Raw genomic sequence first — 27,733 nt, 5'->3', positions numbered from 1 at the left:
ACTAAAATTATAATATCTATATTGTTTCACAGAAATAAATGACCGTCCTCTATGCATGGCCGCTAGAGGACGCACCACGACAACTCACTGACTGCAGATAGAAATTAATTTAAATATGTTTAATAATTTAGTATTTTTTAATAAAATGTATATATTTATAATATTCTAAAAATGTTTGTTATTGTTTGTAAGATAATATGCTCATAATATCTTAATCATAACCTTAATCATTCATTGTATTGTAGCTTAAAAATAATAATAGCAATCGTAGACTATATATTAATAACTGATTTTAAATGAACATTTAAATATTTACATATTGATTTAACAGCTCTTGTGATTCTTACGCTAAGCTGTGGACTGCACGCGTGCACGCGCTCTCTCACACACGCGCGCGCTCTCGTGTTCTTCTCATGCACTGATCACACAGTTGAACTGGAGTCTCGTCTGTCCACGTTGAGCGGCTTCATTATGAACACAGATTATTTTTAAATAACAGCCTGTGCAGCGCAGAGCGTCTGTTTTCAAAGGTAAAAGATTTCATATAATGCTGTTTTTATTTTAGTTCAGTTTGATGATAGTTGTTTTGTCGGCCAATGCTTTACTGTCGCGTCTGTGCGTGAAAACAACTTAAGCTCTCAGATAAAAGTCAATTGATCTGTCTGAAGTCAGATAAAGTCTTGCTTTCAACATGTTTATTTTGTCTAGAAGCTAGAATAGCTTGGTCTTGTTTTTAGAGTAGCCAGTTCACAACTGAAAGTGGACCCTAAATAAACTTCATGTGGCTTTAGTTGATTCTACTGAAACCCATTGACTTAAGACACTTTTATCTATTACATTTCACATAGAGAGATCATATTAGATATCTATATGAATTGTAGGGTATCAGTCATTTGTGTCTTTTTGAGAGCTTTCATTTTCATTGTTACATTTTGGATCTACAGTAAATAAATCCATCCGGGGTCACGTGTCAGCTTTTTCATCATTTTAATTGTACTATATTAAAGTGTATTACTATTTAACAAATGTGACATGATTTCAGCATAGAAACATGAACTTAAAGTGCGTTAGTTTCAATTCACACTATGCCAGACTACCGTTTTACATTTTAAATGTGAATCATTGCTGGTGGCTCCCATGAGATACACTGTTTCGTGTTGAAACCTTGAACTTCAGAAGGACAGGATGCATTGTGGTCACCAGCCTACTTCCTTACCTTCTTTCAGAGCTCGAGGCGTGGCCCACGCTGGTTTCCACTTGAGTAGACCGCTCTTGTGTTTAATATCAAACACCTAGACATATCCTTAAATCTACCTTGTTTACAGAAGTCAGTGGATTAGATGTTCTTTTTGAGTTACTAAAATACATTTAGAGGAAGTGAGAGCATACAACAGCTCGGGCATGTGTTTCTGTTTCTGAAAGCCTCCAGTGAGAACTAATGAACCACAATCTCACTGACATGTGTGGCCTGCTGCACATATGTGTATACTCTAAAAGAGGCTGTGTGTTGGAGACACTTGTTGTGCCTTACATCATAAAATGTTGCTTTGTCTTCTTGTTGCAATGTTAAGTGTTTATGGCCACTGAAATTTGACATTTGATAATGATGAGCACAGACTGATGGTTTGCATTATGCATGCAAGCAATACGCTATTAGATCATCTGAGAAGAAACTAACATGTTGCAGCCTGTCATTTAATTATAGGTTTGTGGCTTCTTTTTGTCCTGCTGCTGCTAGAGCACTGTGGTTTAAAAGTGAAGTCACTTTTTTCTCTTCATAATTAAGTTGGACATATAAACAACTTCTTCTGAGCCAAAATTTAGACTGTATCTTCTCCTAGAGCATTAAAGCTACAGCCACCAAACTCCTTGGGTAAAGTTGGTTTTATTTTCACACATTTGGACTTCTGATAAATTCAGACTTTCCAATAAATGTGCAATAAATGAATGTTTGCGAATTTTAAGCAGCGACATGATATTGACAACCAACGATTGTCAACTGACAACATTTTTCACAGTCGATCAAAATAGGCAAGTATTGTTTTAATGGCATATTTACTTGTGAATGTCCACTGAATGTCCAATGTAGTGTGATTAACAAGGCTATTGAATACGGATGTCCGAATGTGCAAATATAAAACCAACTTTACCGAAGTCACCAAACTCAGGTCAGATCTTCAGACTGTTCTGACTCGGGTTGCTATGTCTTTTCAAACTGATCCGACTTATGGTTTTCCTAAAAATGAAAATTAAATATCATAAAAAATCTGATTAACTTACATTGAGGGGGTCAAAACTCTTACAATTTCATTCAAAACTTAAAACTTTCTGGCTAGGCTTCTTTCTTTCTTTCTTACAAATTCTATCAAACTTCAAGCTTTTAGTTTTAAAACTTCAAACTTTCTGGCTAGGTTTTTTAAAGCCAACTTAAAGGGTTAGTTCACCCAAAAATGAAAATAATGTCATTTATTACTCACCCTCATGCCGTTCCACACTGTAAGTCCTTCGTCTTCGGAACACAAATTAAGATATTTTTGTTGAATCCGATGGCTCAGTGAGGCCTACAATGACGCCAATGACATTTCCTCTCTCAAGATCCATTAATGTACTAAAAACATATTTAAATCAGTTCATGTGAGTACAGTTGTTCAATATTAATATTATAAAGTGACAAGAATATTTTTGGTGTACCAAAAAAAACAAAAAAATGACTTTCAAAACACTGATTCAAAACACTGCTTCAGAAAGCTTCGGAGCACAAATGAATCAGTGTATCGAATCATGATTCGGATCGCGTGTCAAACCGCCAAACTGCTGATATCATGTGACTTTGGTGCTCTGAACCGCAGATTCTACACAAATGATTCACAATGCTCCGAAGCTTCCTGAAGCAGTGTTTTGAAATCGGCCATCACTATATAAGTGGTTATTTAGTTTTTTTGGTGCACCAAAAATATTCTCCTCGCTTTATAATATTAATATTGAACCGCTGTACTCACATGAATTTAAATATGTTTTTAGTACATTAATGGATCTTGAGAGAGGAAATGTCATTGCTGACTATGCAGGCCTCACTGAGCCATCGGATTTCAACAAAAATATCTTAATTTGCGTTCCGAAGATTAACAATCAAAATTGACCCTGTTTACTTTGCTAGTGCATATTACTAGTCTTGTGGCAAACAATTAATCTATGCCAGTTAATACACAGAAAAACAATTTTTGTCATGGTTAATCAAAATCTGAAAAGTTACTTCCGTTCTGGAATGGCGTTCTTTCTCTGATGATGTCAGTTTGACGGCTTGGGTTAAAAACACTTAAAACACTCCCCTCCAACCATTAGTCTGCTAACCTTTCAAAGTTGCTGAGACATCTACATCTGTCAAACTTTCAGCATTTGTAACACATCTGCACAATTTTGACAGATAACTCTGCAAAAACATTTAGCATTTCTGTAGGTTCTTCCACCAGCTAAGAGTTCTTCTGTATTGTTATTGGTGCTCTAAAAGTTTTCAATTTAGTGGATTGGATGATAACACTGTAAAAAGGTTGTGACATTAAGATACGTTCCAGGCACTCTTACGTTCTTCAGAAATAACCTACCTCACACCTTTCATTTAGTATCCATTCAAGGGTTGAGAAGGCCACTTGAGTTTTCCCTGGGGAAGAGTCCGGGGGGAAACTGGGTTCATAGGAAATGGGCTGAGCTATTTTAACAGAACATTACTATTGTTGATTTGCTAGACTTAGGCAACAAACAATGAACATGTTTTTCATTGTTTTTAGCAACCAGGCATACATAGTCTGATCCATTAATTAAAATAATAAAGTCTATTTTCAATGCACTAAAAGGCTAATTCACCTGAAAGGAGAAGCTTATACAAATAAATAACATAAAAAAATATATATATATATATATTTCCTTTTTTTCTGTAATGAATTGCTCTGGAATTGGTTGAATTCTGGCTTATGCACTGAAGTTTAGGATGTAATGGCATGTAATAAGGCTTATCAAGTTAAAGGAACACTCCACTTTTTTTGAAAATAGGCTCATTTTCCAACTCCCCTAGAGTTAAACAGTTGAGTTTTACCGTTTTTGAATCCATTCAGACGATCTCCGGTTCTGGCGGTACCACTTTTAGCATAGCTTAGCATAGTTCTTTGAATCTGATTAGACCGTTAGCATCGCACTTAAAAATGACCAAAGAGTTTTGATATTTTTCCTATTTAAAACTTGACTCTTCTGTAGTTAAATCGTGTACTAAGACCAACGGAAAATGAAAAGTTGTGATTTTCTAGGCTGATATGGCTAGGAACTATACTCTCATTCAGGCGTAACAATCAAGGAACTTTGCTGCCGTATCATGGCTGCAGCAGTGCAGTGATATTACGCAGTGCCCGTGAGCCCCTGCTTGCACAGGGAACGTGCCTTGCAACCATGGAGACGTTTGTGAGAGACGCTGCGTAATATCATTGCACTGCTGCAGCCATGATACGGCAGCAAAGTTCCTTGATTGTTACGCCTGAATGAGAGTATAGTTCCTAGCCATATCAGCCTAGAAAATCACAACTTTTCATTTTCTGTCGGTCTTAGTACACGATTTAACTACAGAAGAGTCAAGTTTTAAATAGGAAAAATATCAAAACTCTTTGGTCATTTTTAAGTGAGATGCTATTGGTCTAATCAGATTCAAAGAACTATGCTAAGCTATGTTAAAAGTGGCACCGCCAGAACCGGAGATCGGCTGAATGGATTCGAAAACGGTAAAACTCAACTGTTTAACTCTAGGGGAGTTGGAAAATGAGCTATTTTCAAAAAAAGTGTAGTGTTCCTTTAAGTTATATTTTTTTTAACTGTTTGTTTCTCAGAGATATTTCATAATATCTATCATATGCTACACGGATGATTGTTTGAGTAGTTTTTGGCATTGTATCAGAGAAGTTATGTCACAATATTGGACTGCAAATAGTCCAAACTTGTTCTCTGCACAGCTCATAAAGATCCATGGCATACAAACGATAATCTTGCTTGAGCTCTTACAAACAAAACACCCATTTATTTATTATACTTGTATTTTAATTTATTGAGTCTTGAGTTTCGGTGAGATTTCTGTAGTTTGGCTTTGCAACTTCAAACTATGTGGTCGGACTGAGAGAACGTCAAGCCTAATGTGAAACTGATAGCTAAAACTTCACTTTTATACACAGTTTATTAAATATAACCTACATGGGGAAGTTCAAGTATTACTGGAAGTTCTGTTCTCAAAACTAACCCAAAGCTGTCCATGAATGGTGACTGTTCGCATGTTCATGTAAACTGTAGTTCGTCTCTGCTATATATTGCTCTTGTTGGTTGTTGCATATTGGCTTCTGCCAGTAAAAACAGCTGAACTGTGCACAGATCAGTGTTAAGGATCTTTCTCCATCAGCACCTTTTCATAACCCTTCTGCCACTGACCTGTGATGAACTGATTTCACGCTCCTACTGTGCAAACAGCAGCCTGTTGGCGGTGACACACCTGTACCTCCTTTGGCTGAACATCACACGGCATTTTCAACAGGATCCAACTGTGGATTTAGAGTTGGCATTTAGTTTTAAAGAAGCAGAATGATGCACAATTTAGTTGTGTAATTGAAAATGAAAACTTCCAAGTCTTTTTATTCCATTAGTTTGATGCTGCGGTGTCAAAAATGGGTAAAGCCATATCCCAAAAATTAAACTTGGGCATAATAAAGTAGTTTCACAAAGACAATGAGCTTCTCAGATAATTACTAAGATTGTGCCACCAGTTTTGTCTGAAACATCAAAGAAAAATGTCTGCATCTTAGCGCGCTTATAATTGCAAGCATGTGGTTATTTGTTAAGAGCTGTGGGTGACCTCTGTGTATTTAGTTTCATGAGAAAATTGAAACGCAGCTTTAGCTTAACCTTCGCTTGAATAGTTTGGAGTCCAAGTCACAAAATCACGTTAAACCATTTATTGCTTTGTCCAAAAGGATAGACTTTTAAGCAGACAATCCTACTAGTAGTGGCCCACATTTTTGATCCCGTGATTTCTGTCAAGCCATTAGTTCCCCGACTCCTAGACTGCGGTAAATAAATTATGCTTGGATCTCTTGCTAGCTTTGACCTGTTTTCCCTGTCAGCTTATAGGAGACATAATGTTTCTCAAACAAGCCTTTCCCTTTAGCAGTAACAGAAATGAAGATGTTTTGGCTCAAGATCAAGTCTTAAGACAGATTTGTTTACTGTGGCATATTTGACTTCTCACGAGGGTGGTGGTTACATGGAGAAAGCATTAGGATAGTGCTATTCCTTCCCTACCATAGACAACAAGGTGTAAAACAAAAATTCTGTCACTATTTACTTTCACCCTCATGTTACAAATTTGTATTATTTAAGTTCTTCGACAGAACACAAAAGGAGGAATGCTGAATAATGTGTTATGGCCGCTCATTTTCAAATAACATTTCTATTTTTGTGATCCACAGAATAACTACAGTCTCATTGAGTAAATGATGATAAAATTGTAATTTTTCAGTGAATTATCCCTTTAATAACTTTAGCGAACATCCAGCTCATATACTTTTAGAACATCCAGCTCACATATTGATTAAAGCGCTTAAAACAATGACAGAAAAAAAAAAAATGCACGGTACAAACCTTTTAGGGGTAAAGGTAAAATGTTTGAACGTTTTCTGAGAGTGAAGAAAAGTTTGAAAGGGAAACTTGGGTTTCCATTTTTATGATCTAATGTTTTGAAAAGGACAGGTGGTTAAACAGAGAAAGGTGCCCATGTGTCTCAGCAGAGCAGTTGTCTGGTGAACTGTAGACTCTGTAAGAGTCCCACCTGTCCACAGAGAATGTGAACTAACAGACCTCACTAGTTTTCAACACATGGTGGCGAGTATCAGCTGCGACATTCCTGCCCTGTCCATGTCCTATTCTATGCTGTCCAACTTCTTTGGCCACCTTGCAGATCCAAAAATTGACTTGCTGCTTAACTTTATAGCAATTCTCTATCAAAGCTTGGGTTTTTGTATGAATCTGACAAGAGATCCATACATTGGGAAAAGGCTGAACTGTTGGCCTGCACAGCAAAGTGTGATAGTTGTAGTGTTGTCAAAAGTATAGACCTCGCTACCAAGTTGGTACTGAAATTAAAAAATGTGACGATAACAGCATTTCCCCCTAGAATTTTGAGAGCTGTTGAGCAGATTCTTAAACACCTTTGATTGGCCATTGTGTTCACATGCTTAACAGATATGTCTGTGATTGGCCTCAATGATCAACACTTCAAAAACATTGTAAATAGACATCTTTGATGCTCTTCACTGAGCGCTTATGTCCGTCTATCAGCGAATATATTAGGGATCTGCTGATAGACGGATACAGTAATAGACGTCTGCTTTCATACGCTCCCGTGTTTATCTGTGTAAGCGCTCGGTGAAGAGCATCAACAATGTCTATTTACAACATGTTTTTGAAGTGTTGATCATTGTAGCCGACCATAAACATATCTGTTGACTGCGTGAACAGAATGGCCAATCAGAGGTGTTTAAGAATCCGATCTATAAAGTACTGAAGTCAGTACTTTTGATAAACCTAGGTAGTTGTTGGAATTTTCCATGTGATTTCAGTCCTGGTCTCGCATGTTGCATGAGTTTGTCCAGCACCTTTCCTGACAAGACTGTTAGACTGAAAAAAATCAGTGTCTGAACAATTAGCTGACATAACAGCACTTGTCTGTTTTAGGCTCATGATGAATGTGCAACCTCACCTCACATGTGTGTCTGTCAGCTTCAGGCAGAACTGAATGTTGTAATATTGGTGGAATGTGTATGCCTCGGATCATTTTCATGCGTTTAAGCCAAACGGACAGGAAGGTGGATCTGTAGAGGACTAGTAATGTCAGCAACATTCAGGGACATGTTTCCATGCATCTGGATGAGCCCATTTGCTCAAAGTCTTATGTTTGTTTTGTTTCTTTTTCAGATTTTGAGATGAAGAAGGACATTGATACGCTAATAGCTGAAGAACGGGCTGAAATCATCGAAAAATATGAGAAGGCAAGTTACATCCTTTTAGTTGTCCACTTTCTGACTTTCAATAGTTTTGAGTTTTGAACTTGATGTCCAGACAAGAGGAAACTGGTTAATAAATGTCCCTTAACTTTCAGCGACATGAGCAACAAAGGCACACTGACAAAGTAGCACAAGTAAAGTAGTAAGTAGTCATTAAATCAGATGTTGCAGTACGTACATGAACATTCCTCTTGGAGAGGCCAAGATTTGGGGTACGGCACTGCTTGGAGTAACCTAGGGTTAAGTGTTTTGCTCAAGGGAATGATTGTGATAACTCATGGATCAACTATCCCAGATATTTAACCACTAGACTACACCACCCAAAAAGTTGCTGCAATTTGCTGATCTTGGCAAGGAAAAACTTTCCTTAGAGATGCTGCACACAACTGATGTAAGAAAAGCTATGAAAAGGCTGATGTATAATATGTGGGTAAATGTAGTTTGGGTTCATATTGTGGTATATCTGCCTTGCTGTCCAGTCATGACTTCACAGACAGTGGCTTTGTATGAATGTACAACCGAAGGAAATGATTCAGACATGCTTTAGAGGCATAAAACATCACATCTAATGATCTAAAACAAATTTGAATTCAAAACTGCTCCAGGTGTGTGTGTGTGTGTGTGTGTGTGTGTGTGTGTGTGTGTGTGTGAGTGTGTGTGTGCGCACTTGGATGGGCGAAATGCAGAGCACAAATTTCGAGTATGGGACACCCAACACCGTCAAGTCAATGTCAAGTCAATGTCAAATTCAAAGTCCCCATGAAATCAAAATTTAGTTGTTTTTTTTGGTTTTTAGTATGAATATGTTAGCCTTAAGGTTATCTATAAGCTAGTTTGTTCCACAACAATGAAAAAATGTGCATTTAGAAAATATAAGTTTTCAAAACTTAGTCTCTCACTTCTGTCCAATATGGATCAATGATTTTGATGACATCACCCTGCACTTCAGCTTCTCATCCGATTTTCATCATCCAATCAAATGCTCTCTTGAATCTAAAGTGCTCCGCCCCCTAATTTATAAATAGACGCTGAAGTTGCGGCTGAAACTGGTCACTACATGGTGAATGGCACATAGTGCTCTATATAAGGGATAGGGAGCGATTCAGACAGTGTAAATATGGAGAAATGGTTAGACAGACTCGGGATCAGAAACAGTGCTGACTAGTAACTTGACTTATGTAATCAGATTACTTTTTTCAAGTAACTAGTAAAGTAATGCTTAACTTTAAATCTACAACAAAATATTTGAGTTACTTTTTCAAATAAGTAACGCAAGTTGCTTTGTTTTCCCATGCATTTACTGACAGCTCTCCTTTCCCCATGTTGAGAGAAATCGAGTAAGTGCAATGCAACGTGTAAACATGATGCTTATTGTAGTTCTAGACTAAATATGAACATTTACTCATCTCACTTGCACAAAATCAGTATTCCTCAAAATGAATAAAAACAGTGAAATGCAATCTCAGAATATTGCACAAACCTGCAATAATTAAATGTATTAAATTAAACAAATATACTTTATGTATTTAATCTTAATTTATTAACCAATGTCTTTTTACTTCACTGACCTTCGATGATCCAATTCAACCATACTAATAAGCAAAAATGACTTTAGAAAAACGTCACATCTGTGATCAGCCTGAGGCTTATTCGTTTCACTTTTGGTGTGAAAGGGCCTTTACATTTGCCAAAAACAGAACTTTTTTGTTATTTAAAAAACAAACAAGCTCAGCCCAGGTGAGAAAAAGTAACGCAAAAGTAATGTAATGCATTACTTTCCATTTAAAAGTAACTAAGTAACACAATTAGTTTTTTTTGTTATATTGTAATGCATTACTTTTTAAAAAATAACTTTCCCCAACACTGCTAATGAGTGGAAGAGATAACAATGGTGGCGCCTTGCACCAACATAATTTACACACTTTCCAAAATACACATCCTCAGCATGATTATGATCACTGTTTTGCTTTTAGTAACAGTTTCAATCTAAAAGGGGAATCTACTAGCTGCGTGGCTGTCATAAGCTGTCATAAGCTGTCAAATGTGGCGAATGCCGAACACAATGGCTCTAGGCAAACTGTGATATAAACACACCGGCCATTTAAATGGCCACATATTGGCCATTTTAAAAAAGGGGAGGAGCTGCTCGATATGTCCCACTCTGTCTTCGTGTTTGTGGAAATTACGTCAACACATTGAATAATGCTGTGCATTTCAAGGCACTTCAGTGTAATAAAGCCAAGTTCAAAAGCTTTTGATAAAACCTTATACATTGTGACCGCAATGTGGTCTTAAAAGTAGCGTTTCTTCTGCTCCTCTCTAGAGATCGACCGATATATCGATTTACTGATATTTTCCCCGATTATCGATTATCGTATTTACCAATAAACACTGCCATCTTGTGGGTGTTTTGAGAATTGCACACTGGATCGCATACATTACAGCGCATTTGAGTGGAGACGAGTACAGGTAAAGTATACTTACCTGCTTTTGTTGTAATTAGTAAACTTTATTTAACATAACAGCAATTAATGCACAAATTAGATGTTATATAAATGCCTGCATTGTAGCTAGTTTATGCAACATGTCTCTAAGAAAGAGACAAGCTCACGTAAGATAATCCGTTTCAAGTAAGTCTTGTCCCAATAAAGATGTAACTTTGCATGAATTAAATAATACAGCCATTAATGAGCACATGTTAGAAATAAAAGCGCTGAATTTAATTCTTTCGTTGTTGTCTATGCTCATCATTAGTCTCGTGAAGTCGTCTGCATTTTGCTGTTCCCTCAGCACTTTGTCAGCAGATATTTCATAATCTAGAATGACAAAAACATTATTAATAATTCTGATATAACATACCAGTTGAGAAATGCAATAAAATACAATGTTTTGTTTGTTATATTCCAATATTCCAGAGAATGGTTTGTTAAATTGTTTGTTCAGTTCAGTGGTGTTGTAATAGTCAAAAACAGAAGTAAAACAGTAAATAAATTTCAGTTCTGCATATCATTTATCTGGGCACATAAACACACATTATCTGTATCAGTTCTAAAAAATCAATATCGGTCAATCACTACTCCTCTCCACCTTTTTTTTAAAATTGTGTGTGTGAACTGTAGACACAGGGTTGTGGGATATCATGGGCACCGAAGGTATATCAATGCTGCCTTTAAAAATGTGTCCATAAAAAGGCCATAACTTAGTAGACAGGATGTTATATGCACATTGGATCCAGACAAGCCTTAGTGCCTTCGAAACTTCCATATACAGCTTGCGAAGGCAGCAAGTTTTAGCTTTCTACAGCCAAAATCTTTTGAGGAGGAAGCGTCTTGATGGACAACATCTGGATGTCATGCTTACATTGCTGCTACAACACTGACTACAGTCTGGATGGAAATTCTCAGCGTACTTCGGATACCTTTTTAGATAAGTTTTATGACGCTTATACAGATAAGGTATTCGGAATATACAGAGAAATATATCAGTCTGTTAGAATAAATTGTGGATTCTTTGAGTTTATAGTATCATCCCTATTTATTTTGGATATCTGGATTGTTCCAAACAGAAAGTTTCAAATGTTTTTCTTGACTTTTACTTTAAGTCATCGTGTTGTTATTTGAGTCCCAATCATCTCTTGGTTTGAGGGTCTTTTGCCTTTGCTCCAGATTCTGAGTTTGTTTGTTTGGCTGGTTGCAGGGCAGGCAGGAGGGTGTGCACATCAAGCCCTGGGAGGATGCGGACTACAGCATCTACAAGGTCACAGACCGTTTCGGTTTCCTGCAGTAAGTCTCGCCTGTCCTGGCAGTTTTACCACACAGTCTAACAAGATGATGACCTCTGTGCTCATTTGAAGATGTTAATTGCTCAACTGTGTTGTCAAGTATATGTGCAAACTTTTACGCCTGTCTGTAACCTTTAGAACAGCGTTGTCAGGATTGTGTTTCATAAGTCTAGAATAAAATCTTCCAGTGATGCTTCCGAATTTTTTAAATACAGATTTAACAACCGTTTCCCCTTTATACTTTCTTTCCAGTGAAGAGGAACTACCAACACCATCCGCAGTAGAGGAGAAGGTGACATTAGGATATCTGCTTTCCTTGCACCTGCAATCCCTGTTAAATCTTCTATGGCAAAATTCAGTTTAACCCAATGAATTATGGTGTCTACTATAGTTGACACCATAGTATATCCTCTTTGTTTTACTTGCATTTTTAGATTTAAGACTAAAGTGCAGTATGCTCTTTCCCTAGTACAAACTCCAGGAGGTCGAAAGAGAGGAAAAATGGGTTAAGATGGTGAAAAAGTGGCAAAAGTACCACAACAGTGAAAAGGTAACTTATAATGTCCAGTTTCACAGACAAGGCTTAAACCTAGTCCCAGACTAAAATGCATGTTTGAGCTGTCTTGCACCGATATATCTTAAAATATGTTAGTGCCATTGTTTTGTCTCAAGATGCACACCAGCAACTAAGACATGTTTATAAAAGCTACTTAAATGTCCTAATTAAGGTGACCTATTATGCAAAATTCACTTTTACATGGTGTTTGATCATAAATGTGTGTTGGCAGTGTGTGTGTACACAACCACCCTATAATGATAAAAATCCACCCACTCCTTTTTTTAATCCTCGTAAATCATAAGCAGTGTCTGAGAACAAGCCGTTCGCAGATTCTGTACAAATTAGGGTTGTAACGGTAAATGTATTCTTACCGAACATTTGCCGTATGTGTCTTTCGGTTCGGTACACGTGTACCGACGAGTACAGAGTTGTAGCCCATTAACCACTTTTAACCACCAATAATCGCATTAAGCTCTGTGTTTTGTTACTTTCAATAAGAAACACAGTCTCATTCCTCAAATTCTGTCCATTTTATCACGAAATTCAAACAATATGCAGCTTTGTCGCTCTTTAATGTGACGTGACAGATTGCTGTATAGGCGCCTCATTTTAAGCATAAGCAGAGCGCGAGTGAGCGCGATCATCTGTATGTGATGTCTGTGTGATGTATGATAAACTTCATAAAACTCATCAGTAAAGTTTTGGTCATCATTTGGACTGGGCCCGCTACAAAAGGCTTGTACTAATAGTGGATAAAAGCAAGATGACAACATAAGTAATAACGGTAATTAAACTAAACTATACCTGGTCTATCTCCATGCAGCATATATTCTCTGGCTCTGTATGCATCATTGTCCGACTCTGGTTTGAACTGAACACCGCTACTGACAGTTTCTGACATTTTCCGTGCGTGAGATTGTCCTGTTTTGTTGTTGCATGAGCTCGTGAAGCTCCATCCTCTTCTTGGAAGGGGACTGGGAGCAGCTGCTCATTTGCATGTAAATGGACACACAAAAACAGCACGTTTTTGCTCACCCCCAAAAAGTGGCAATTTTAACATGCTATAAAAAAAAAAAAATATTTGTGGGGTATTTTGAGCTAAAACTTCACATACACACTCTTTACATCTTAATAATAGAGCATAATAGGCATAATAGAGTGCCCCAGGGATGACGCGTTTTTGTAGGCCAACCCGGAAGTTAGCGGCGCACGGGTTCCCTTTTTCCCCTAGACTTCGCAGAAAATAAGCTCTGTGTTTAACAAAGGGTTATGACACTTACTATCAAGTATCACTTTGTCTATCAAGATAATCTTTACAAGTTAACACAACATTTATAGATTTTGAAGCCTAAATAAAGTGGACAGATATAAAAAGCTAACAGTAGACTATAAACGGACTACAGCACACCATGGTCGCGGATCAACGTCGTCACCACCAAGCTTCCTCAAACTTTATTTAGAAAACAACTTTATTTATGAACATGCTCGCTGATTATGATCTGTGCTGTTATGAACACTTTTCCACTTTTTCATGAGAAATGCTGTCCAAATGTCCTGTTTGTCATGATGACGTCTAAAGTCCCCGCCAAAGGAAGTAGTCCCTTTTAGCAATTTGTTAGCAACCGCCGATTTTAAGACACAGTAAAAGTTGAAAAAATCACAAGCGGGTTATAACTGGTGTGTGTTATGTCATAGATCAAAACGTGAAAGTATTTAGAGGCTTTGTTCACCACAGACCTTATTTCAGGCGATTTAGCAAAAACCCATTCAAAAAACCCATACACTTTAATGGCGTTGTAAACCCGAAGTCCTAAAATGCTAACTCGCTTCCGGGTTTTGTCTAATAAAATGCGTCATCCCTGGGGCACTCTATAGGTCCCCTAGATTGTTTTTTTACAAGATGTAATATAAATCCTAAGTGTCCCCTGAATGTGTCTGTGAAGTTTCAGCTCAAAATACCCCATAGATTTTTTTTAATTAATGTTTTTACCTGCCTATTTTGGGGCATCATTAACTATGCACTGATTTTTTCAGCACGGCCCCTTTAAGAGATGCGCTTTCTCTACCACACGAGCTGTCGAATATATTACAGCGCATTTACAAAGTTCACACAGCTAATATAACCCTCAAATGGATCTTTACAAGATGTTCGTCATGCATGCTTCGAATTATGTGAGTAAAGTATTTTTTTAGATGGTTACGTGATGGTTATGATTCTGTGTGAGTTTGAGGCTATGCTCTGTGGCTAAAGCTAACATTACACACTGTTGGAGAGATTTATAAAGAATGAAGTTGTGTTCATGCATTATACAGACTGCAAGTGTTTAAAAATGAAAATAGCGACAGCTCTCGTCTCCGTAAATACAGTAAGAAATGATGGCAACTTTAACCACATTTAACAGTACATTAGCAACATGCTAATGAAACATTTAGAAAGACAATTTACAAATATCACTAAAAATATCATGATATCATGTATCATGTCAGTTATTATTGCTCCATCTGCCATTTTTTGCCGTTGTTCTTGCTTGCTTACCTTGTCTGTGCACAGATCCAGCCGTTAATACTGCCTTTCCTTGTCTAATGCGTCGAATGGGCTGGCATTATGCAAATATTGGGGTCATACATATTAATGATCCCGACTGTTACGTAACAGTCGGTGTTATGTTGAGATCCGAGTGTTTTCCAGAAGTCTTTTAAACAAATGAGATTTACATAAGAAGGAGGAAGCAATGGGGTTTGAAACTGAATGTATGTCTTTTCCATGTACTGAACTCTTGTTATTCAACTATGCCGAGGTAAATTCAAATTCTGATTCGAGGGCACCTTTAACGAAGGCCTAATCCTGGCCTAATCTTAAACCCTGTCTGTGTGAAACCAAGAGATAAATTTGATAGTTCCAACTTTAATTGGATGAAATTTGAAGCAATCGTAAAACAGTTAATATATTGAAATATTTAACATTGTTGTCTCTTATCATATTGCTGCCATTATATTTACATAATATGCCACTCAATACTGCTGTTTTTCACAGATTTTTACTACGTTTAAAGAGGCCCACACGTCCGGAATTATGGAGACCCAAAAATAAATCTCGCCATTTGTTTCCTCTTCCCATGTGCATTTTTCAGATGATGAAGCGGGTATACAAGGGGATTCCCTTGAAGCTGCGCGGTCAGGTCTGGGCTCTGCTACTGGATGTGGAAAATGTGAAACGGGCAAACTTCAGGAAATACGAGGTAGGAGCTTTGCAGAGATCATCTTTGTGAGATATGTTTGGGTTCTAATGAGTCCTTTGGAAAAAAAAGGCTGTTTGATGTTCATTTATTCAGTGACTCACTTGTTTGGGTTTTACTTTGTCCTGTGTGATTGTTTGGGTTTAAATTAGCCAGATTGTTTTGTCTCCAATCTGCCCTCTTGGCACAACAACGTTTTAATTTAATAACAAAGGTTTTCTGCTTTGCATGATTTGTAGTCTAACAACTCTTACATAAAAGTTCCATGGTTTTAAAGTGATATTTCTCCAAAAAATGAAAATTATCCCATGATTTGCTCATACTCAAGGTATATATCCATAAGGTGTATCTGACTTTCTTCTTTCAGATGAACACAATTGGAGTTATTTTATAAAATATCCTGGGTCTTCCAAGCTTTACAATGGCAGTGAATAATCCACATGGCTCCAGGGAGTTAATAAAGGCCTTCTGAAGCAAAGTGATGGGTTTTGTAAGATAAAAATTCATATTTAAATCTTTATAAACTAAAATAAAGAGCTTCCGTCAGACTGCTGTACTCAACGACTTACAGAGAAAGAGTAATCTGACCTGGCGCATTGTGGGGCTGGGCGATATATCGAATGCTTTTGTCACGCGCATTTCGTCAGTAAAGCCGCTCCATTTGAAAGCAGGTGATGGCGATTTAGTGGTAATCAGGGAACCGGCTTTACTGACGAAATGCGCGTGACAAAAGCATTCGATATATCGCCCAGCCCTAACGCATTGACGAACGTGGAATCTCAGAGGATAGAGCAAAACTAACACTAGTCACGAATTAGAAGTCTAAAGGCCTTTGCACACTGAGTCCGAAATTTTCGCATGCGTTTTTTCGTATTCGCAATCGTAAAAATTCGTCATGCACAGAGACCTTGCACACTGAGTCCGATGCGTATTAATGAATGTGTAGCGAAAAAAAATCGTAAAACAATACAAAATGAAGTCTTCAAGCAGTGAGCATGATTAGTTGTCTGCTCTCTTCTTAAAAAGAGAAAAAGAAAGAGGAAATATTGGGTCCATTCAATCCCGAAATTGCATAGAGAGAAAGGAGAATTCACCTCATCAAGGAGCTGTGTGATTATCCGAGCGTTTCAAAGATTACTTCAAGTAATGGCTCAGTGGCTCAGTTTGATTCTTTACTACTGGCACAAATGTCTAAATATTAAATTATATTAAAACAAGAATTCTTAAAGAGAAATATCGGAGGATTTCGATATATTTAAACTGCAAGAAGCATCTAAGCTTACGCTACTCCTATATCCTACGCCATTAATCGCGTCAGAAGTTACTCTTTTGACGCAAGTCGACTTGCAATACGGCCGTCTGCCAGAAGCTAGTTATTTTAGTTTATAAAGTTTTAAATATGGCTATTTTCTTACAAAAACCAATCGCTTCACTTCAGAAGGCTTTAATTAATCCCCTGGAGCTGTATGGATTACTTTTATGATGGATGGATGCACTTTTTTTGACTTTGGCGCCATTTACTCCCATTATAAACCTTGGAAGAGCCAAGATATTTTTTTTATATAACTCAGATTGTTTTCATGTTTTCGTCATATACACCTAGGATGGCTTGAGGGTGAGTAAATCATGGTATCATTTTCATTTTTGGGTGAACTATCCCTTTAACATTAAAAATTATTTTCACTGTTATTATTATAGTTATTTTATAGTTTTTTTTGTTTTTAGTCATTGCAGAAACTGTAGAGTTCAAGATTTGTATTTATAACTGAACGTGTATCTATATCTGAATTTCTAAATATATCTAGGTGCCGCTGTAATATTTATAACTTGTTTACTGCTCTGATGAATGCAGATAGCAGAAGCGTCTCTCTTAAATGGAAACTTGTGGCTATCAACGTTTGTTTTTGAAAATTTAGATGCATTGTAGTTCAGGTAACAGCCTGGTAACTTGTTGAATATATCAAAAGTGAAATCACCCATTACTGTAAATGCAATGTTTTTAAAAGTTTAACTGTGAATATAATTTAAAGGATAGTTTACCCCAAATGATAATTTTGTCATGTATACATATATAATGTTATTTTCCCTGTGGAAAGCTAATGCAGCTCTTTGTGTACAACGACAGTTTATAGTGACAATGTCCAAAAACGTTCTCCTATCAGTTTAATATGCACAAATAACCATTATCAAGGCATTTGTATATCGACTTTCAGAGAACCGTATGAACATCCGTGCCCTGAGGCAGTTTACTTGAGCAGTCCGATTTGTTTTTTGGCTCAGCCAATGGCATCAGTTTAAGAGATGACAATCTGTCTGATCATTGGCAGTTGGGCAGTGTTTGGGTAATCTTTTTAAAAATGTCACCAAGTTTAACTTTAGGAAAAGATGTTTTTGTTGTTGTTGTTGTTGTTCATTTAATTAACAGCAGTCTTGAACTGGAAATTGTTCACAACATATCGATTATCTCCAATCATTTTTGTTTTCATATTGTTGCAGATAATGAAGGAACAAGCCAAGAAGTATTCAACAGAAATCAAGCAGATTGATCTTGATGTCAACAGGACCTTTAGAAATCATATCATGTTCATGGAACGCTTTGGGGTCAAGTAAGATATTGCATGAATGCATACATGCGGATACAAAATCTAGTTTTATCTTCCTTTTACTCAAGGTCTGTTTGGCATTGTTCTTTTTGTGTGTGTGTGTGTGTGTGTGTGTGTGTGTGTGTGTGTGTGTGTGTGTGTGTGTGTGTGTGTGTAACGTGTTGAGATGGTTCTGAAATGAGGTGCTCAGACCCTGTAAACCATTAGCCAAAACAAGAGCAACTTCCTCTTTGTCACTGCGTTTTTGTTAAGCTTCCTGCCCTAACAGGAAATGACACAACCGATGACTCGTTACCATTATGCCCAGAATAAATAAATACTTTGATGTTATCCATAACAACTAGAGTTTTGCCACAGTGTCATGAAAAAAATATATATTTCCTTTTGTGCCGGACAATCATAAAGACCCACTTGGGATTGTATATCCTCTTAAGAACGGACAGATGTCAAAAACATTTTTTTTTCTTCTGTTTTTAAACTGCCAACGAGTCAATCATGGCTTTTTAACAAAATGTATACCAGACGGCCTTCAATAACCTTTCAGCAAATTTGATATTCAACAGTTTTCACACTTACTTGGAAAATGAAAACTGAAATGGTCTTCAAACCTCACAGTGTGTAGACCAAAGTGCATGAAAAGGTTTCAGCCATGAGGTTTGCATGGGCTGCACACCCACAATAAACATAGATCAACCACCAACCTCTTTGCACAGGCAGGGTATCTGGTGGATGGAAGATATGAGCAATGACTTCTCCATTTTTATTAGCACTGCACGGCCAATAAGAGGATATGGGGCGGAAGTGCTGTTTAACACATCTGCTATTTGTTTGTGTTACTCTTAAGTGTTTCTACAACACACTAGTCACAATTCTGCTTTCCTCTGGCTTGTAACCAAGGGTCTTGCTGTGCATTTCTGAATCTTTTCAAATCTGCAGACGCTATGAATTATTAACACACATCTCCTTTGGATGTGATGGCTTATGCATGAATGGACTGCTACTGTGAGCTGGTTTCTTTCTACTGTTCAATTTGGGCTGGACCCTCAGTGCTTTTTGCTCAAAATGTAGTTGGGTTACTGACAAAGAATGATGTCCATGATGGAAAAAAAGGAAAAATGTCAGGTATCATTTCCTGTTTTACGTTTTTGGTGTCACATGAGAACAATAATTTGTTTTGGCAGACAGGTTTGTCAAATCTTAATAATTTACATGACTTTGTCTTATGAAATAATAATACAAATAGAATGTAAAATAAATGTACATTTTTTTCCCAGATTTTTATTAACACTTCTTTTTTTTGATAATTTTAACATTATACGCATACACAAAATATTGTAAATTCATTTTAATTCAGAAATTAAAAACATGTTCATCACAGAAGTCACATTCATTGTCATTGTCTGTATGAAATGTACTTTCGAATACTGTATTCAGTCACAAAAATAATAGCTTCATGTCATTGACCCAATTTTTGGCCTACTATTAGTATCGCATCATTAACCCACATTGAAACTTTCATTGTTAATTTGACATTTTGGTTGAACTTCCTTTCAGTAACTACTGAAGGCTGTTTTTGACCTGTGTTTTTTTGTCTTTTACAGACAGCAAGCCCTGTTCAATGTGCTGGCAGCTTATTCGGTCTACAACACGGTGAGGGACTGACAGAGTCTGAATGTTTGTGTGTAAATGTGTTATGTAACTCAGAACAGCATGTGCTGGATGAACCAGGGCGGAGGGGAAGAAGGGCAGTTCGGTGTCCCACCCTGTCAACAGTCCTACACAGACACACGCATACAATTGCCCCACTAATAGCGACTTCCTATTCACTTCTATTGTTCTTAAGTTCAGCTAAATATAATGACTTTAGACCCCAACAATGAAATAAAACTTTTATCAGTGATATGGCTGCATGCCAGTTTGCATATTATCCATACTGTATAGCATGCAAAATTTGGAGAATTGTGTCCCGAATGGTAGCATGTTAAAAATAGTAGGTACAATAAACATGGCTGAAATACTATTTCCAATTTTGGAACTGTGCATGTGTGCCTTTTGGGTTAATATTGCCGATATCCCCTTTTGTTTGCAAATGTATGATCTTCAAAATTGGATAAACTTAAAAATTAAAGCAGAACAGATTTTATTACTGTAGACATCATACGCTTGGTGACTTTTTTGGACATTCTGAACACAACAAACTCACAAAGAAATATGTGCCACCTTTCTAGGAGGTGCATGACACATGAGAACCATTTGTTTTAAAATAGTCTAAAAATACCAAACATGCTTGATCTCCTCTAATTGGATGGACTCGTATGGTGCTTTTCCATTGTGTGGTATAACTCGGCTCGGCATGGCTCACTTTACTTTCAGTTTGCTTTTCCACTGCAGTTTAGTACCGCTTCAAAGTGGGTGGGATTATAGACTGATCGTTATAGTTGCACCGCCTCTACTGCCGTGGATCTGCTCCTCGGCTTCCAACGAGAGGAACATCTACGCCTCATCTACTGACCATGATGCAGCCATTTTTTTTCTTTCTTTTATCCCCCTAAGATGCATGCGATGGTCGTTTAAAGAAAGTTGTGTGAACAAATGATGCTGCGGTGGCTGTTACTAACTTTAAATCTAGCTGGTTTGGTGTCTCGTGTTTCAAATCCAATGACGCTGGTAGTTACAATTCTTTCTGACCAATCAGTGAACTGCAGTGTTTACACGTCACATTTAGTATCAGTACGGCTTGGAACCTGAACAGAGGTGGTACTATTTAAGCGAGCCGTACCATGCAGTGGAAAAGCGGCAAAAAGTAAGCGTACTAAGCTGTACCATGCAGTGGAAAAGCGGCAAAAAGTAAGCGTACTAAGCCGTAACATGCAGTGGAAAAGCGGCAAAAAGTAAGCTTACTAAGCCGTACCATGCAGTGGAAAAGCGGCCAAAACGTACTAAGCCATACCATGCAGTGGAAAAGCGGCAAAAAGTAAGCGTACTAAGCTGTACCATGCAGTGGAAAAGCGGCAAAAAGTAAGCGTACTAAGCCGTAACATGCAGTGGAAAAGCGGCAAAAAGTAAGCATACTAAGCCGTAACATGCAGTGGAAAAGCGGCAAAAAGTAAGCGTACTAAGCCGTAACATGCAGTGGAAAAGCGGCAAAAAGTAAGCTTACTAAGCCATACCATGCAGTGGAAAAGCGGCCAAAACGTACTAAGCCATACCATGCAGTGGAAAAGCGGCAAAAAGTAAGCGTACTAAGCCGTACCATGCAGTGGAAAAGCGGCCAAAACATACTAAGCCGTACCATGCAGTGGAAAAGCGGCAAAAAGTAAGCGTACTAAGCCGTACCATGCAGTGGAAAAGCAGCAAAAAGTAAGCGTACTAAGCTGTACCATGCAGTGGAAAAGCGGCCAAAACGTACCAAGCCGTACCATGCAGTGGAAAAGCGGCAAAAAGTAAGCGTACTAAGCCGTAACATGCAGTGGAAAAGCGGCAGTAGTCTGCAGCTAGAAAATCGGAGACTATGCTCATCACACACTATATGATTTTCAGTGAAATCAGTCATAACTTCTCTGCACAAAATCTGCAGACTGTAAACTTGTTTATTTTAGCCTTTAAAGGATTAGTTCACTTTCAAATAAAATTTTCCTGATAATTTACCCATGTCATGCAAGATGTTCATGTCCTTCTTTCTTCAGTCAAAAAGAAATTAAGGTTTTTGATGAAAACATTCCAGGATTATTCTCCTTATAGTGGACTTCAATAACCTCCAAACGGTTGAAGGTCAAAATTACAGGTTCAGTGCAGCTTCAGAGGGCTTTAAACGATACCAGACGAGGAATAAGGGACTTATCTAGCAAAACGATTGGTCATTTTCGAAAAAAATACAACTGTATATGCTTTATAAACACAAATTATTGCCTTGCACGTGCTTCCGCTTTCCGTATTCTTCAAAAAGCTTACGCTGTATGTCCTACACCTTCCCTATTCTACTTACGGAACGAACATTGCATTTTTTTCCATAAGTAATATAGGGAAGGCATAGGACATACAGCGTAAGCTTTTTGAAGAATACCAGTTTGACCAGGCTGGAAAACTGGCTAAAGCCCAGAACACAGCAAGCCAACGCCGACGAACTAGTGCAGACGAAAGCAGACTGTGGGGTTGGCTCATGTCGGCAGCGTCTGGGTCCACAGTTGCCCTGACACATCAAACCGATGCTTGACACCTGGCGGCCAAGTAGCACATCCATTCTGCACCTGCGTAAGAAGAAATGTTTTTCCGTACCAGCAGTAGCTGAACAGCCAATCAGAGTGATCAGTTGGCTCGACTGACCGATGAGCTCCGCCGATTCAACATGTCGAATCGGCCGAAAAAAAGCTGACGAGGACCAACTTCAGCCGGCGGTATGGAACACACTGAGAAAACACTGAACAAAAACTGCCTGACGGCTTGGTGTGTTCCGGGCTTAAGACAAGCAAACGCTATAACAGAGGCTTTCTGTCTGGTGCTAATTGGATGATATGCTATTTAATGTATTTATTGGGCACTCTTTGGGAACTGACCCTAAACATCAGGAAATATAGAGGATCGACAAAGACAAATGGAAGAAATTTGTATAATGATAGTTTGACAGGATGTTTGGAAAAACTGCTGGAACATTAGGTGCACATAAATTTCCTTATTTGCAAAAGTGAGGAGTGTGTCGGTCTCAAAAAGACAGGAAATGGTACCATATTCCTTTTCCTTCCCGATGTGCCTAGTACAAAGTGGGTCAACTTGGCAAGAGGAGGGCGATGGAGGGGGGAAAGAGGTGGAGAGAACAAGAAGCAGGTCTTTGTCTATGGCAGAAGAAGTACAGAAGCACTAAAAACTTTTGTAATTAGTGAAATGAGCACTATTATTTCCTTAGGGCTTAGGCCATTCTCTATGTCTGAATGTTGTTTGATGTTTTTTAGAGTAACTTACCCCACACTGTTGGTTATGTGGTTTTGTATAGGAAGTGAGCTACTGTCAGGGGATGAGCCAGATCGCTGCCATTCTGCTCATGTACATGAATGAGGAAGATGCATTCTGGGCCTTATCTCAGCTACTGACCAATCAGAAACATGCCATGCATGGTGAGTGTCTCTCACTCTCTGTAGATAAATAAGATAGAGCTTTTGTTTTTGTAGAACGTGCTGTAATTATTGATTTAATCTCTATCTTTCTCTGTGGTTTCTAAAGGATTCTTCATCCCAGGTTTTCCCAAACTCCACCGTTTTCAGCTTCATCATGACCAAATACTGTCCAAACTCCTTCCCAAACTCAGGAAACACTTGGTGAGATTTCTTATTTTGAACCTTAAATTGCTCGGATTTAACCAAATGTAAGTTAATACTTATATTTGTTGTTGTCTTCAACTCAGGATAAGGAACAGATGTCCACTGGTATCTACACAACCAAATGGTTCCTTCAGTGTTTTATTGACAGGGTGAGGAATAATTTTCATTTTCAACTTGTCAACATTTTCACCATTGTTATTTACTCTTAAAGGGGATTAAGCCTAGTCCTAGACTAAAATGGCCCTTTAAACCAGATTAACAGAAATCGGCTTTCTCTGCCGTGGTTTTACATAGTCCTAGACTTAGTCTAGTCCAGAGTTTAATTAGATGATTTCCTAGAGCTACTCCAGGACTAAACTGAGGCTTAAATTAAACTTACCATGGGGCTGTTCCAAAGAAGACACGTATTACTTGGATGCATACAGTCGTGGCCAGAATTATTGGCACCCTTTGCAGATATGAACAAAAAATAAAAATAAAAAATCCCAAAACCTAACCTTTCATTGACGTAAAACAACTGAAAATGGGGAAAATCTCATTATGAAATGTTTTTTTCTCTAATACACATTGGCCACAGTTAATGGCACCCTTTTATTCAATACTTTTTGCAACCTCCTTTTGCCAAGATAACAACTCTTGAGTCATCTCCTAAATAGCTGACAAGAGATCAGATAGCACTCCTCCATACAGAATCTCTCCAGATCCTTCAGTTTCCCCAAGTCCATGTTGATCCACATTCCTCTTGAGTTGTCAATAGGGTACAGGTCAGGGAACTGGGATGGCCATGGCAGAACCTTAATTTTGTGCCCAGTTACCCCTTTTTTGCTGTCATTGTTGATTTTGATGTGAAACTCTAGATGGTGCATGCTGATAGGTCTTTCCTGGTTCATTCCATGTTTTATAAGCAACCTGTCATGCTAATTCAGATTAGCACAGTTGTTTTTAAATTAATCTTGTTTATTTTAGTTCTGGACCCCATAGTCCAGGTGTTGGTAATCTGTGTTTCAGAAAGCCATTTATAAAACATGATTAACTATTCTAGATTAAGTCCTACTCCTGGTTTAATTTAAAACCTGTTTGGGAAACCGCCCCAAAAGGTTCATAAGGGTACATATTACTAATCAAAGGTACTAATAGGCACCTTTTATAGACATAGATAAACAGTGCAAATGCAGTCATTCTTTCTTTCTGGACCTCCTCTCTGTGATCTAGTCCAGGCCAGGACAAAAAGTTTGGTTGCACTAGCTTTTTTGTCCTCTGCTGGGGCAAGACTTTTTTCTGCAAAAGCACAGTCCAAATTCTGCAACTCTTTGCTGAATATTCAGGGAAGAGAATCACGTCACTCGCTTACAGTGAGTTTTCGTGTGAAAAAGACTGGAAACATCATCTGCTAAAAATTTTATATGGCTAGGCTGAACCCCTTAGAGAATCTGATGTCAATGTTTTATTTATGTTGGAGTTCTGCTTAGCCGGTTGATGACTTCTTGTGTTTCTACTACATAGACACCCTTCACACTCACTCTGCGTCTTTGGGACATCTACATATTAGAGGGAGAAAAGGTTCTTACCGCCATGGCCTATACTCTCCTCAAATTGCACAAAAGTAAGCAAGATTTCCCACTTCTCTCTGTAGCCTAGTGGTTAAACGTGGGCTGGTAAGGTTCAGAATCTACAATAGATAATCCATGAGCTATCACTATTACAACACAGAACTGTATTGTGGTTAAAGGTTGGTTTAAACTATCATCATTTCACCATATTATTATATAGTGAAATTGTATAGTTATAGTTAGTCTTAGTCTGGGCTCAAAAACACAAAAGTTATGGTTGTAGTAGAAAATTAACTTCCTAGATATAATGTTTACTTGGGTAGTGTAGATGAGATTAATTTGAAGTTTATAGTCTAAAGCTTTATTCTTTCTTTCAGAGCATCTTCTGAAGATGTCTCTGGAGGACCTGAGGGAGTTTCTGCAGGATCGTATTGCTTCCTCCTTCAACATGAGTGATGATGTTGCTATTGATCACCTACAATCGTCTATGTCAGAACTCCGCAGAATGAAGCTTGACCTCCCTCCTCCAGGTAAAGGACAAAATTGTTGTAAATGAGAACATTCTATGCAAATACCAGAGAGCATAATTAAGGACGTTGTGTTCACAAGATGTACTTTACAATTCTATAATGAATGTCGTTGGTGTCTGTAAAGCCAGGTTCACACTGTATGATTTTGGCCACAATTTTGCCATCTTTTTACCTTAAGATGAAATTCTGACAGTGTCAGAAGATTTGACGCACTGTCCTGTAGTGCGACTTCTCCAACGACAACCATTAAATCAAGCGAGACAACAAACCACCACTTGCTCCACACACATCGTCTTTTCTTCCAGTTTTCTTTTCAAGAGAAAATGAATGCTAAATATTGTTTTTGTTTGCTAGACACCATTTCTATCCCACATGTAAATGTACATATCATAGATCGATGATGTAAGTCTCCAGACAAGTCTTCTTGCGGTGTCCACTTTTAATGCGCCTTGACTTTTATGACATTAATGACAACTGAGATCCCAGTGTGACATGGCTTACAGTGGGGATCATGTTAGTACAGTCTGAGAAGAAACAATTTTAAAAGGACTATTATAAATTGTACATTGTGCACCTGGCTTAAGTGAAGACTCCTAGAAGTAAAGGCTCCAGTTAAAACCCCAAAAATAAGAGTTTTACAGTCTGATGCTATCTGAGAAGCTTTCACAAAGCTGTTTATATGCCCTAGTTGTTTATAGCTCCTGTACAGATGGTTTTCTAAAGATGTTGGAAGCCAACAGAGTTCTCTTACAAACTTATAATGTAACATCAAGAACCTTATGACCAATTCAGGAACCTAATACAACAAAAATGGTCCTTTGGGTTATTTACTGAACTTAAAGAACCTTGTAACAAACTTTATTTTTAAAGAGTATCCTGTGATTTCTTTTCTGGATTTGTCTTGTAGCCAAGGGAGACGAGTTCCCAAAGATAACACTGGGTGAGGAGCGTCCAATAATGCTGCTTCCAGTGATCCAGAATGAATCTGTACCCTTACCACCAGCCGCACACAACAAACAAACCTCAACTAAGCTTCAGGCGGAAGACACCACCACCCACAAGCAGAGCAGCGATAAACACATCCCTACTATTACCTCATCTTCCCCTCTTTCAAAGCACACCCAATCACCTTCCAACTCTTCACCATCACAAGTGACACCTGAAGATTCAGGGTCCACACTGAAGAATCAAGACAGTGAACCTGTACAAAAGAATCATCTACTCCATCCAGAACCTACACCATTTTCGACAGAGACTCTTTCATTGAAGGGTGAATGTGTCAGTAGGCCCATGTCAGCGGAGTCTGAAGATTGGCCTCCTCCATACCAGACACCCCTAACAGATTGTTCCAGTATCCACTCTTTGAATCTCCCAGAATTACCTCCTCCACCTCTTCCCTGCAACGAACAAGGGGTCGAGCTTTTACCTCTAGAAGAGGATGTCCCGTTTTACCTTCCCCCACCTCCACCACCAGTTACCCAACCTTTGGATCTTATCTTAGAAGATCCATCTTCATCTCCTTCTTCGTATAGATCCTATCGGCAGCTAAGCAAGTTCCCCGTCAACCTGTATGTTCCACCATCCTCAGGTGACCGGCGACCTTCCAACACCTCGCATTACGACAACCTCTCGGAAGAGGAAGATCAGTCTGTGGAGAGGTTGTTGGAGATAGCGGCCACATTGCCGCAAAACCCAAACTTGGGCCTCAAGAACACCACCCTTCCCCTTCCCTCAGAAGATGCCATGTCTCTTTCTCTCCCACCCCCATCTATGTTCTTCTACACCCCTGACTCTTCGCCACTCCCTCCACCTCCTCCATGCATTGAGGAGTCAAACCGTTGGGTGACTCCAGACTGCGTTTTCCCCCAACCACCTACAGGCTTCACAGATAGACCCTTACCCATATCTTCAGTCCCATGTAATCAGGTGGTTCTAAACCAGACTGAACAAGATACGGGTCAGCCAGAGCCCCCAAGACTACCGCCCAAAAAATCACGACCCACAATGCTCTCTCCTGTACACCCTGATTCAGACTTCTACCGAATGCATGTTCCAAGTCACTAGTTGCTGAAATCATC

At 38.3% G+C, this 27,733-nt stretch overlaps 1 protein-coding gene across 2 annotated transcripts; it reads left to right on the top strand.

The window, feature by feature from the left end:
* The first annotated feature begins 375 nt into the window (after positions 1-375).
* On the top strand, positions 376-27,733 carry si:dkeyp-19e1.3 (USP6 N-terminal-like protein). Of its 2 annotated transcripts, XM_067380433.1 has the most exons (14): positions 376-530; positions 7,996-8,069; positions 11,781-11,866; positions 12,118-12,157; positions 12,335-12,415; positions 15,556-15,663; positions 18,157-18,266; positions 19,865-19,913; positions 23,251-23,371; positions 23,478-23,572; positions 23,659-23,724; positions 25,079-25,178; positions 25,503-25,655; positions 26,563-27,733. In XM_067380433.1, the coding sequence occupies exons 2-14, from the start codon at positions 8,004-8,006 to the stop codon at positions 27,717-27,719; spliced, it is 2,232 nt and encodes a 743-aa protein (XP_067236534.1). In that variant the 5' UTR covers positions 376-530; positions 7,996-8,003; the 3' UTR covers positions 27,720-27,733. The 2 variants fall into 2 exon arrangements, with proteins under 2 accessions (XP_067236534.1, XP_067236535.1); XM_067380434.1 differs by lacking the exons at positions 376-530; positions 7,996-8,069 and adding an exon at positions 14,459-14,596 and having other exon boundaries at positions 11,789-11,866; positions 12,118-12,415.

Source organism: Chanodichthys erythropterus, chromosome 24 (assembly GCF_024489055.1).
Source record: "Chanodichthys erythropterus isolate Z2021 chromosome 24, ASM2448905v1, whole genome shotgun sequence".
Classification (NCBI taxonomy): Eukaryota; Metazoa; Chordata; class Actinopteri; order Cypriniformes; family Xenocyprididae; genus Chanodichthys; species Chanodichthys erythropterus.
The sequence above is the reverse complement of the archived record's forward strand: the minus strand, read 5'-3'. Positions and strand labels throughout refer to the sequence as shown.